Here is a 14,522-nt window from a genome sequence, read left to right as displayed (position 1 = left end):
GAGAAACAGGAACCCTCATGCACTGCTGGTGGGACTGCAGTTGGTATAGCCACTATGGAAAACAGTATGGAGGTTCCTCAAAAAACTAAGAATTGACCTACCATATGATCCAGCAATCCCACTACTAGGTATTTACTCCAAAAACTTGAAAACTCATATCCTTAAAGATATTTGCACATGTTCATAGCAGCATTATTCACAACGACCAGGACATGGAAGCAACCAAAGTGTCCTATGATAGATGACTGGCTAAAGAAGCTGTGGTACATATATACAATGGAATATTACTCAGCCATAAGAAGAGATGAAATACTGACACCTGCGACAACGTGGATTGACCTCGATATAATCATACTAAGGAAAATAAGCCAGGCAGGAAAAGTTGAAAATCACATGATATCACTTATATGTGGGATATAAACCTAAAAGCAACGAATGAACAGGACAAACAGAGACTCAATGACATGGACTACAGACTAGTGGTAACCAGAGGGTATGGAGTAGGGAAGGAGAAGGGTGGCAGACTGAGTAAAATGGGGTCAAACAGGTAAGGGGAGGGTGAAGTGGGTAAAAGGGATCAAATATATGGTAGCTGAAGGAAACTGGACCTGGGGTGATAAACACACAATAGAATATACAGATGTCAAATTTTAATATATACCTGAAAATTATATAATTGTACGCTACCTCAATAAATTTAATTTAAAAATAGAAAAAATAAATAAAAAATAAAAATGAGCAAAGAACTTGAATATATATTTCTCTAAAGAAGATATGCAAATAGCCAAAAAGCACTTTAAAAGATGCTCAACATCAGTAATCATTAGAGAAAAGCAAGTTAAAACCACAATGAGATACCATTTCATATTCATTAGGATGGCTATTATCAAAAAGCCAAAAATAATAAGTGCTATAAGGATGTGGAGAATCTGAAACCCTTTTGCATTGTTGGCAGAAATGTAAAATGGTGCAGCCTCTGCAGAAAACAGAATGACAGTCTCAAAAAATTAAACAATTACCATATGATTCAGCAACTGCATTTCTAGATATATACCCAAAGAGATGATAGCAGGGACTCAAACAGATATCTGTCCATCCATGTTTACAGCAACATTATTCACAATAGCTAAAAGGTGGAAATAACTCAAATGTCCACTGATGGATGAATGGATAAACAAAATCTGGTGCATACACAGAATGGAACATTATTCAGCCTTAAAAGGGAATGAAATAAGAAAAGGACAGGAGGAGAGGAAGGGAACAAAGGACTCCCTCCTACTTTCCCTCCCTAATGAACATCCTTTAGAAGGAAAGGAGGGACAGAGGAAGAAAGGGAGGAGGGAGAGAGGAGGTAAAGGAGAAAAAGAAGGAAGGGGTTCTAATATATGCTACAGCATGGATGAATCTTGAAAACTTAATGCTAAGTGAAATAAGCCAGACACAAGAGGACAAATATTGAGTGATTACAACTTACATGAGGTAACTGGAGTAGTCAAATCCATAGATAAAGTAAAACAGTAGTTACTAGGGGCTGGAGACAGGGAGTAATGGGGAGGTATTATTTTAATGGATACAGAATATAAAATTTATGGAGAGAAATGGTGGTGATAGCACAACAATGGAAATACACTTAATGTAACTGAATTCTATACATAAAAATAGTTAAAATGGTTAATTTTATGTTATGTTTTACCACAATAAAAATTAAAATAATAATATTTTTTAAAGCAGTATGATATAACTGAAGGAGCCCTGAATCAAGAAAATGAGGATCAAATTGCAGCATTGCTATTAACTAACAAAACATACACTCTAAGGTAAGTAATCTGACCTCTCTGGGACTCAGTTTTTTCATCTTTGAAATGAGAAGATTGTAATAGATGATGTCAGTATTTCTTTTCAGTTAAAAACAGTCCATGAAAGCACACTCCAGATGCCAGAAAAACCAAGGTTGAAAATCAGGCTGCTGCCACTCAAGTAGAGATAAGAGAATTAACATCCCAGTTAAGTCTTAACCAGTTTTAAGACATTCTGTTAAAGAGAATGTTAATCACAAAAGCAGACAGATGAAAATAAACATGGTTTTGGAAACAACGGAGTATCTCCGGGAACTTTAAAAACACTCAACTCTATGTTCTTGAGGACTTCAAAATGTGGTATTATAAAAAGAATAGAGCAGTTGAGCAAACATCATTTTGAGACCTATGGGGTGGATTACTCATTCCCTAGGTTTGCTAATAAATAAACATTGGCATTTTTGTTAGACTTGAAGAGCCTATCCTCCATTAAAGCTGAAAGCATTTACTCTGGTATTATTCTGAGTCAGGGCAGAAAAATGGCTGCTCCAGCTCCCATTTTAAGGTGACAAAAGGATCATTATCTGCCTCACCTCCCCTTTAGACACCACATCAATACCACAAGCCCACTAGCACCAAATCCTGTATTTCCTATTTAACACCGAACTCAAACTTAGATTGCTCAGAAGCATTTTCCTACCACAAAGGAACTATTCAATAACTTCATTCATCAAAGCCCAGCTATGTGGCGCTGTACTAAAGTAAAGAATGGGTGCTTAGTGGAATTCCTAAAACTTATAAAGGAATGTGTGATTTCCATGTATGAAAATGGCTCATATGTAAGCAATAATTATGAAAAAGAAAAAACATGAAAGTATAAAAGAAAGAACTTTAGAGCTGCCCAACAATGAATCTGGCTGCCTCATAAACTAGCTATCTCCCTTTCAATAAAATGTTCAAGTTGTGGATAGACAACTATAAATCAGAGCTGTATCATAGACTCAGAAATTGAAATAATACCTAAGATTCCACCTAACCCTAATATCTACAATTCTAAGAGATCAGCATCACAATAATGACTACATGCTATTAACCGATACTGGGAAATTTATTAGCTATGCTATCATAACTAGCCTCTCAACACATGGAAATCCGCTTTTATTACATAAGGCAAGAAACACATTGAGCCTTCAAAGCTGACTAACAAAAGATAATGTATGTCTTCATTCCTTCAAGTAAGAAAGGGACCAAGGACTTTGGAATTAGATAATCCTCCATGAGAATCCTTGTCCAGCCACTGTGTGACTTTGGACAAGTTACATAACCTCTGAGTTTTAGTTTTATTAGAAGAAATATCTTATCTCACAGGGTTGTTATTAAAAGTTTGTTAAACTTGGTACCTAACAATGCATAAAAAAATACAAAATTACCTTTCAAATTCTACCCATTCCTTAATAGCCTGCTAAAAAGTTACCTTCTTCATGTCCTCCATGACATTCTAAGCCAAAGAAATTTTTCTCTGCACTTGCAAAGTATGTTACATATTTCCTCTCTATGAATAAGGTCACATTTCTGAACCCTCATTACAAGAGAAAGTGAACTTGAGGCTGTATTATGGTTGCAGTTTAACAAGCCTGATTAGGAAGAAACAGGGGTAATAAATCTTGATTAACTAGTTTAACTATATATTTATTAAATTTTATATGGTTTAACCATTTTTAAGTATTCATATTAAAAAGCTTAGACATCCTTATTTATGTCCAAATCTAGATTCCAAGTAGCTTTCCAAATTCCTCCCTGACTACATCCATTCAGATCTCCAATGGACTAACTCCGATTTTGTTCAAACAATATTATCCCCTAGAAGCCTCAAAACCCCAACCAACCTTTCAATACCTGGACATCTTTATGATTCAACCATTAAAGCCCAACTTCTCTGAAGCCATCACTGTTGTCCCAGGAATATTTTCTATTTTCTTTAAATAGGACATTTTGCTTAAGCTTTCATTTTGTAATTTAAAGACCACTGTTTTCATATGTCTAGTGCTCTCCCGTAGCAGACTATTAGTTTTCATGGTCAGGAGAATATCTCTTACTCTCTTTGCATCCTTTTTTATTCTTTCTCCAATCCTAACATGTAGCACAATGTGTATCAAAATAAAAAAATATTTAATAAATGACATTTAATCTCTAATACAACTGAAGCTTTTTAAAGAAAAATCAAAAAATATTTAATATTTAATAAATGACCTCTAATCTCTAATACAACTGAAGCTTTTTAAAGAAAAGGAAAAATGCCAAAGAAATAATAAAAGAAATGGACACAAACTTCAGGTACTTATTTTTAAATTAAAATTCCAAATGTATAAATCATCAATGTTCATGTAATAGAATACTGTATAATAACAAAAGCAAACATACTATATACTATCTAAACAAACTATCTAAAACTATACTCCATAGTATGGATGAATCTCACAAACATTATTTTGAGTGACAGAAGCCAGTCGAAAAGGGATATATGTTGTAAGATTCCATTTATATTAAATCCAAGAACAGATTAAACTAATCTATGCTATTAGAAATCAGGATAATGATTAACCTTACAGGACTGAACAAGAGAGGCTTTTAATATCCTGTTTCTTGATCTTTCAGCTTGTTACCAAAGGTCAGTTCAGTTATAAAATACCATAATATATGCTCTTTTCTGTAGGATATTATTTAAATTAAAATTTTTTAAAAAAGTTGAAATACTTATCATTTATGTTCTAATAATGTTAATAATGCATCTTAGAAGCCTATAGGCATTACCCTTTGTAGAAATTTTAAATATAACTATCTACAGAGACCAATGCTTAATTCTGCTAGAGATAACAAGGTTATATTTTACTGCCCTTAAACCAACTCTTTACTGTCATTTTTAAAACATCCTTTTTTAAAAAAAAAAGAAGTGCTAAATTAAAATTTAAATTAATTGCTCAAGATTTCTGTAATTAAATATCACTGAAAACTGCCTTTTCCATGATATCCTACACATTTCAATCCTGTTCTAAGGGGCTAAAAGAATTAACTGTTAACCTGATATAAAACATTAAGGAAAACATTTTTGTTGAAAAGTTTATTTTTGTATGTTTGGAAATTATGTAATACAAAATGAAAAATAAAATATAACCAAATATTTTGAAAAAATAAATTCTAAGAAATAGGAATTTAGTAATAGCTTGCTCATTGAAGCTAAAATGCATTAATAGGAACATTTAAATGGGAGAAAAAGAACTTACTTTAACTGTTACTTAAAAATTTATTAGCAAACCTGATTAAAGTAAATGGTAATTAGCTTCAACTTCACACACAATTAAAAGTTAAATTTAAAAATATTTTTAAACAATAAGTATAAATAATTTTGCTCATTTACATAAAATCTAGATTTTTCACTGCTAACTCAAACATACCAACTAAATTTTTTGTGTGCTATAAAATGTGCTTGTTTTAAAAGCTGTGGCCTGAAGTAAATATGCTCTTCTCATTACTGAATGAAATGTATACACAGCATCAGAAATGTGCAGAAACTTTGGAATGTGAATTTTAAAAATCTAAATGAAACAGCCTGTATAATTTGAGGGAGAGACCATGAATGGGAACAGAGCTGATATATAATGACATAACCAGGGTGCCTTACTAAAAAAGTCTCACTCAATGCATGAGTTAAATAAAATTCTCAGTTCTCAAGTGATTTTGATTTAATTCAAGAGTATATGATATATTACATCTGGTATTGTATTCACTTCATTTAAGTAAGATACATCTCAGTTTATTGAGCTTTGTATTTATTACTTTCAATGTAGAGTTACTAAGAATAATTACGGTTTACTTTCTATTTATTAAGGGAAACAATTTAAAGAAACTATTTCACAGCAATAAAGTTCTGCAGAGCATAACAAAACTATGAAATATGAAATAATGAGAAGTGGTCTGACCTACAAAAAAGCAAATCATATCCAAAAAAATATCAGCATTCTGTGATCTCATGCTTTTAGTATTTAATTGGAAAATCTTCTTTTAGATGTCAATGGACATATTTTATATCACATTTGACAATATTTATAGTAAGCCCTACACATCCTTAAAATAACCCTTGAGTATTTAAATATTCATTATTTTTCATATAAAGGCTTATAATTCATTTGGTAATTTGGGTTTATTTTAAAAAGTTAAGCATTCTCTATAGTATATTGTGCTATATTTGTAATAAAATTTCAGTGTTATGAATGGTAAATTAGCACATAACTGAGATAATAGTATCACAAATATCTATTAAAGTTGATATAACACATCAACTGGGATATATTCCATGATATTTCTTAATAGATCAGAATGCAAAACTTGACTCAAATGCAACATGCTATGTATACATGAATAAAAAGTTTAAAAGTGAATCTCTAAACAACATAATAAATGATATATGAGGAATACGGAAGACTAATGACAAAATTAAACTTGTCAAGAGAAAATATGAATAATCATTTAATAATGGCTTCATTTTATAAAAAGTCTGGTTGTAAGACAACTACAATTCTGTATTTTTTTAATTTTCTGGATCAGTAGGAAATCTCTTTGAAAATGTAAGCATTACTTTACAAATTTCATTCTAAAAGATATATTATTTTTAAAAAACACTATTAATAAATGAACTCCTTTGGATTAAGAAATATCTGTTTTCTGAAAGTTATGTTGCTTTTCATAAATAACTAAAATACATCTTATGAAAATAAGCTTACTAATTAGGATGAGAAAAAGACATTCCAAATAATTGAAATAATCTAAATGTTAAAATGTAAAACTATTTTACTTTCTATTATATTCTAATAATTTCATATATTAAACCTTATTTCATATATTTAAACAATTATCTTTAACATATTAAAAGTATTACTTTAAACTAAAAGAAAAGTATGATTAATAAGTACTTACTTTCTTTCTATAAATCTCTTTGAATTTAGAAAAATATAACCTCCAAGTAAAGTAACCCAATAGTGAATGGAAGTGAGGGTTAAAATCAATTTATTCCAAAATGCAGTAATTACACATAAACATGTCAAATATTTTATATGTGTGTCATGGGTATACTTTTCTCAGTGGCTATGAATACACATGAAATTGTTATTTAGGTGATACTTTGGCCTTAATATAAATATGCAACTTTTCCTTTAATCTCTGTATTCTCTCAAAAAGGAAAGAAAAAGTATTTGCTTTTGCAGTTCCTATTATAGTAAGAAGCAACAATATTTTACTATAGCTCCAGCATGGATTAACAGTCATTACCTCAACAACAATCATCACTACCACAAAAGGTATTATGACTTAATACACTTGAGACATTAAAAGAGATTTTTTGTGTGTCTCAGTAAAAGATGGTATAAATTCAGACATTTTCCTAAAGTTTTGTATAAAATTAATACACTGGCATAAGACAAAATTGTTTTTCCCTTCCTAAAATAATAAATAAAAATTACCATAAACCACATTTTAACAAAATACTTACCAGCATGTGGGTAGTTTCAGAAGTTTACAATAAAGGGCAGTGCTGAAAGAGGGAATAATCGGTACAGGTAAGCAGTAAGATCCCCTACAGTCCAAAGATGTCAGTCCTGCCTGGAAACCAAATATCTGAAACAAAAAGAAAAGATCCAAATGTTCACAGAGACAAAGTTTTAATAAGCACAGGATGAAATACGTCAGTTTCAATTTGCTCTACAACAGCTGCACGCTAAATATGTTCCAATGTCTTTTTCCACTTCCCAAACATCAACATTTTTTTATTCAACATTAAGTCAGAATTAAGAGATTTATATATATATTTCTTTAACATCTCTGCTTTTTTTGACTCATTTTCTAAGTTTCACATTTTATTTCTATACATAATTCTCATTTAGTGTTTCTTCTCTGTAAACTGCACATATTTTCTGTTAAATTAATTTACTGCACTGTGCATATTGTAGATATCAGCTTTAATTAATATCGGTAGTAATGAGTTACTATTATCATTTTATGACTAAAACAATATTAACTACAACAAGAACGATCTTAAAAATATATTTTGACTTCAACTTACATTACACACACAGAAAAAGCATATCCAGATATATCCTAAAATGTTACCTCTTCTCCCTTTTGTGTGAGAAAATAATTGTGGGACTATAGTTTCTCACCCAGAAAACTTAGCACATGGCATAAATAACACTTCATATGTTTAGATTAAAAACGAGAACACACTCTAAAATTTTATAAGTATTACCTGAAATTTTTGAACACTGTATTTGCCTTAATAGGAAGAATCAATATAACGTCACATTTTATATGAAACACTGCAGAGAACTAAATATGATGTTTCTGCTCCAATTATTTCTAATAAGGTGAAAGATAAATATCTCAAACAGGAAACGCTGACACACAGGGATACAAAACAGTTACTGTTCTCCAACGACATGCAAAAGCAGCTAACCCCAATATTTATCTTTCATTATTATTTCTTTTTCCTTGGGTTTATAAAGCACTGACTTTCCTATCTCTAAGATTAACAATAACTGCTACATTCTATAGTGAAACATGTTTTAAAATTCTCAATAACTAATTTTCAAAAACAAAATACTTTCATTTAATAAACATAAACCAGTGATCAATTTCTTAGAAAGTATTAAACTACTTCCGAATGGTTTCAAAAAGCTATTATGCCCTTATCATTCATCGAACTGACAAAGTCAAATCCTTTCCTCTAAAGTCAGTTTTCAGGGAACAATTTTTTTTTTTTTTTTTTTTTTTTTTGGAAATAAGGCATTAGTCTGAGAAAACTGAACTGAAAAGGACCTACCTACCTATCTAATTAGTATCAAGGAAAATAAAAGTGATATACCTATTAATTCCTATAGTCCAACTATTATGCAAGTGACAAAAAATACTGAACTGAAAAGAAAAATAAAAAAACATGTTTGTAATACTTAAATGATCAACTTTAAAAATTAAGGTAAACCACATTCCTTCCCTTTGAAGACTTGTTCTGAGCAACAGTGTATTCAAAGAACTTCCAGACACTGTGCAATTTCAGCATTTCATATTTCCTCTGAAAGACCCATATTTAAATGATTCTGAAATTGACAATTATTAATACCACTTAATATAAAACATGATTATTAAACATGCCCAACCTCCAAATATTTCTAGAATATGAATAAGGATATTTTATCACATCAGATAATCTATGTCCAACTAAGAACTCTCTCAAGCTACTTTCTCATAGTCTATAAAATGTCCCAACAGTATGATCACAAACACTATTATTAACTGTACTTAGATGGAAACTGGGTGTAGAGGAGATCCCCTGCTGTTAGTCTGCAGAACTGCAGGACTTTAGCGATACTCTATATTACATAAGTGTTCTAAAGCTTTTAATTAATTTACATATTCTCCAGAAATACCTCTCAGGAAACATTCAAGCAAATATAAATTATAATGAAAGAGGGCTTATCTACCACATCAAAATTAATTATTTCAAAATAACCGATTTTCAGCTCCTTAAATTTAAAGCAGTAAGACACATTCTTTTACAATACCTCTATAACCTAATAACTTTACAACCCTTGACCAAGATTACAAACATTTTATCCAGAAAAATGGAAAACCAGCACAGTATGAATTGAGGTTGCTTTCACCAAAGATGGTTCGTATACTCGGAAACAGAAGTACTGAATACTGCAAAGTTAATTGAAGCAGTAAGAATGCACGAAGCAGTAAATTTAACTACTAATAGAGATTTTAGCTGAAGGAAATGTCAACTTGAATAAGATGGCTTGCACATCACGATGAAAAGTCAAACATATACCACCATCTTCAAAAAAAATCTAAGTAGAAAACAATAAAAATAAATATACAATCTATATTTTAACACTGTAAAACAAATGTTCCTGAATTAACATCTCATATCAAAGAAACTATAGTTCAAAACAAAACAACTTATTTCAAATAATTTAATAAAAATGAGTATGCTAAATTAGGGCTTGCAATGGTAAAAAGACAAAAACTACAAAAAGCATATAGTATTAATGACAATGAAAACACATAACTGTGATATGAAACTAATCATCTTTATGCTGTTGTTATTATAAGACACTCGGTATAACAGTATAACCAGTATCCTAAAGATGTGCCCTTTCTTAAAGGCATTAAAAAATCAAGCATTACCATCATGTCAAAAGTTAATCTGTATACAATAATACACTGCAACATGTAAAAACTGAATAAAAAATGATTATAACTAGAAATCTACAGCATAGGAATGAAAATTTTAGAAAGAACAAGGTCAGAGGAAAAGAATGCAACCTGATCTAGTTAAACATTCGAACTTCAGAGCTAGAACTGCTTAGAGATTATTTATCTAAATTATCTCATTTCACATATGGGAAAAATGAACTCCAAAAAGGATAAAGGGCTTCTTCAAAATTACTTAGTGCTAGAACACAATATAATGCTTCATTTGATTTATCTCATCTATTAGCTCACAATGTCATTCTGCCTTGCTTCCTCCCTCCATTTCCTCCTTCCCCTACCCCCCCAAAAAAGTAATTCTTCATTTATTCTTAAAGAAAAAACAATCTTTCTCACCACCTCTTCTCCTCCAACCATTAGTAAAAATTATTTCTCACTTTTCATCAGCAAATATCTTCAAAGAGTAGCCAAGAGAATGTTATTTTTTTTTCATTGCCTACTCATTCCTTAAACCCACTAAATCTAGTTTCTGTTCATGTATCCACTAAGATAAAAAGAAACTGCACTGCAACTGATACTTATATTTTTTTTCTTATGGAAAGAAATTATTTTCTCTTGATTTTTTCACCAACAACTTAAGTGACCATACAATAAATGATTTTTCCATCACTCAGAATTTTAAAAATATAAATACTGTCATCCTGTCACCTATACTATTGAAGAAATAAAATCCTTCAAAATACATAAAGTAATGACTATAACTCAACATTAAAAAAAAAACTCAATTTTAAAATGAGCAAAAGATCTGAACAGATATTTCTCCAATGAAGATATATAAGTGGCCCATAAGCACATGAAAAAAATGCTCAATATCACTCATAAAAATATGAATCAAAATCACAACAAGATACCACTTCACAACCACTAAGATGACTAAAATCAGAAAGACAAACAATAAATAACAAGTGTTAGTGTGGCTGTGGGAAAATACGAACCTTCTTATTCATTGGCTAGTGGAACAGTAAAACAATGTAACAATCCCTTGGGAAAAACATTTAAAATATTAAAAAGAGAGTTACCATACGATCAGGCAACTCCAAGATTAGGCATATGTTAAGAGAAATTTAAAACCTATGTTCACACAAAAACCTAAACATAAATGTTCATAGCTCTATGATTCATAACAGCCAAAAAGTAGAAACAATACAAATGTCTATCAACAGATAAACAAAATACAGTATATCCACACAATGGAATATACTATTCAGTTATAAAAAAAGAAATAATGTACTAATACATGCAACAATATAGACAAAACTTGAAAAGACTATGCTGAGTGAAAAAAAAAGTCACAAAAGATTGACTATATGTTGTATGATTCCACTTATATTAAATGTCCAGTATAGGCCAATATGTTTAGACAGAAAATAGATAAATGGTTACAAAGAAGAGTAAATGGGGAACGAATGCTAATGGAGAGTGAATGCTAATGAGTAGAGGATTTCTTTTTCAGATGATGAAAATGTTCTGGAATTAGAAAGTGGTGATGGTAGCATTAACTTTGCGAAAATACTAAAAATCACTAATATTTACTCGTCATAAAAGGTGAATTTATAGTATATACAAGTTGTTATTTAAAAAATAAAAAGGCTTATTACAACATAGCTGAAGTCTAATTTAACCATGACCCTTCCACGAGTTCCAATGCCTGCCAATCACACCCAGACCACCTAATTTCACTTCTGGAAGTTCAAAATGTATCCTTTCCATTTGTTATACATTTATAAACCCTTTTATAGCCATAAACAATCTTTAACATTATTTTGTTTTCTTAATTTACATAAATGGCATCATGCTATATATACCATTATGCTTCCTGGTATTTCCACCAATAATTACATTGTAGGAAAGCTATATCCATGTTAGCCTCACTAGACCACTACTTACATGTGTCACCATATGCGAAAATTTTACTGGGGTATGGGTCAGCAAACTACAGCCCACAGGTCAAATTCAAATTCACTGCCTGTTTGTATTGCCTACAAGCTAAGAATAATTTTCACATATGAACATTTATAATCAATTTGATGATATCAAGAACACTAAATTAGAACCCCAAAAAGGTGAAACGTTTACCCTGCAAGAAAAATTCCATTATTCTCATTAGCAAAATCATAAAACTGTATTACAGAGTATTCTATTACAATCTGAATTTGACTAACTTAAAATTTATGGAAGTTTGTTCTCTCTTATAAAGTATCTACGTAATATCCTAAATTTTACCTCTTGTCCCACAAAGCCTAAAATATTTACTGTTTCTTTAGAGCAAAGTTTGCTGATGCTGCTGTAAGATAATATATTGAAAATTGGAAGAGATGATTGTAAGGTAGATGTGTTTTCTAGTTTATTAGATCCTATGAAAGTACTCTCCAAAGTGATACTAACTTATACACCCATCAGCCTTGTATGAAAGCACCATACCTCCAAATTCTCAGGAAAAACTGTTTACTTAGGTCAAAATTATCAACTCTAAAAAATCTAAAAAATTTTGATTCTACTATAACCTTCCTGATCTCTCTGAAGCATCTACTATAGCTGACCCTTAAAAGTAATGTGGCCTTAAATTTATATTATTATATGGTTTATAGGGTACTTTCGCTAATTTATTTTCTACATGTTTCAAACATCGGATACTTTATAATGTCTTAGCTAGTTCACTCCATATGTCGTCAAAGAATAGGTTTAACAGTTATATAAAGAAGATTTAGTAAAATGTACGAAATTTTCATTTGCATGTTTTGTTCACACATCCATGCCAACTCTCTCAATTAATAAATTTCATTATATAAAATGGGTACTACATACTATTTCATCATATAGTCAAAATTAGGTATACAAAATTAAAAATCGAGCACTTGTTTGAGTATTTAATTGAAAATTACTTACTGTCTTAAATGCTGCACACATAAAACAGACATTTAAATCCTCTACTGTAATATTTTAATACTGTAATAGTGAAAATTAAACTTTAAAAATGTCCTCAAAGCTTATATATAGTAATCATCCCAAGTAACAAGAACTGCTAATAAACTTTTTAACAAATTAGTATTTTGAGTCATATAAATTAAAACCACCAAATCCTGAAATTTTTAAAACGTACTAGGCTGCTAAAGCAGTATCAAAAATACAATAAAATATTCAAAACTCAAGGCTTTTTTTTAAGTACTCAATATTTATAATACCAATGAAAAGTTTTCTACATACTATTCTTCCTCTGCACAACACCTAGATCTCTCGGACATTTAACTTATCCATTATAGTGATAGTCAAACCAACCAAATTTAAAAGACAACTAGACAACATGTGTACCAAAACACTTTATAAAATATAACTTTATCTAGACAACACTATAACTTTTACATTACCCTGGAAATTTTATCAGGATTTTAACCTATTAACAATAGCAGTGGTAAACAACTATTTGAACAACTTTTATGTCAGTACGGATGACAGCTATACTGATGACCAATGGCTTCGATGAACATTTTCCTTGAGGATGAAACATGTGTTATTCATCTTTAATGCTGAGTGTCTGCAATATGGAAAGAACTTAATATTTACCAAATTAATGAATCCTACATAAGTAGAATACCCTGGAAAGATTGGTGAACTGCTTAAAATTAGACCTGTTTCAACAAAATAAAGCAAATATTCATAATATTATAATTTGATATTCAAGTTGTACCACTATTAAAAAAAAATACCCCTCAGTGTATTAATTGTAGGAATGAATTAAAGAGCACAGATATAAAATATATATCTAGCTTTCAAGAATACCTTTTGCTGCTACCCACATGACATAAAACACTGTGATCATTATAGTTCTTTTTTTTCACTTTTTATTTCCCAATTCCAGCTAACATACATTATTTTACTAGTTTCAGGTGTGCAACATAATGATTAGACATTTACATACCCTATGAAGTGACTATTTCAATAAGGCAAGTACTCATCGGACACCATACATGATTATTACAATAGTATTGACTATATTCTCTATGCCACACTTTACATCCCTGTGACTATTTTTATAACTGGCAATTTGTACTTCTTAATCCCTTTCTCTTTTTTCACTCATCCTACCAATCTCCCCTTCTTATCTAGCAACCATCAATTTATCTGTATCTGTGTTTGTTTCTATTTGTTTGTTCAAAAATATATGCATCCCTATGTTCATTGCAACATTATTTACAATAGCCAAGATATGGAAGCAACCTAAGTGTCCATCTGCAGATGACAAATGAATAAAGAAGATGTGGTACATATTTACAATGGAATATTACACAGCCATTAAAATGAATAAAATCTTTGTCGCTTGTGACAACATAGATGGACCTATGATATTTTGCTAATTTTAGTACTTATTCTTGAATGCATCTTTGATTGGTTTCCTTTAGTCGATAAAAC

At 30.5% G+C, this 14,522-nt stretch overlaps 1 protein-coding gene across 15 annotated transcripts in view; it reads right to left on the bottom strand.

The window, feature by feature from the left end:
• The window catches only part of VPS13B (vacuolar protein sorting 13 homolog B), a 670,010-nt gene that overhangs the window by 570,467 nt on the left and 85,021 nt on the right, over nucleotides 1-14,522 (bottom strand). For all 15 annotated transcript variants that reach the window (XR_004954708.1, XR_004954709.1, XR_001598476.2 and 12 more), the window contains one exon: nucleotides 7,339-7,463. Coding sequence is in view for 11 of the 15 variants with exons in the window: in XM_036233309.1 (XP_036089202.1) it covers nucleotides 7,339-7,463 (125 nt within the window). In the remaining 4 variants the exon portion in view is untranslated. The remainder of the gene's footprint in view (nucleotides 1-7,338; nucleotides 7,464-14,522) is intronic.

The sequence above is a fragment of the Rousettus aegyptiacus genome, unplaced genomic scaffold, assembly GCF_014176215.1.
Source record: "Rousettus aegyptiacus isolate mRouAeg1 unplaced genomic scaffold, mRouAeg1.p scaffold_m13_p_15, whole genome shotgun sequence".
Classification (NCBI taxonomy): domain Eukaryota; kingdom Metazoa; phylum Chordata; class Mammalia; order Chiroptera; family Pteropodidae; genus Rousettus; species Rousettus aegyptiacus.
The sequence above is the reverse complement of the archived record's forward strand: the minus strand, read 5'-3'. Positions and strand labels throughout refer to the sequence as shown.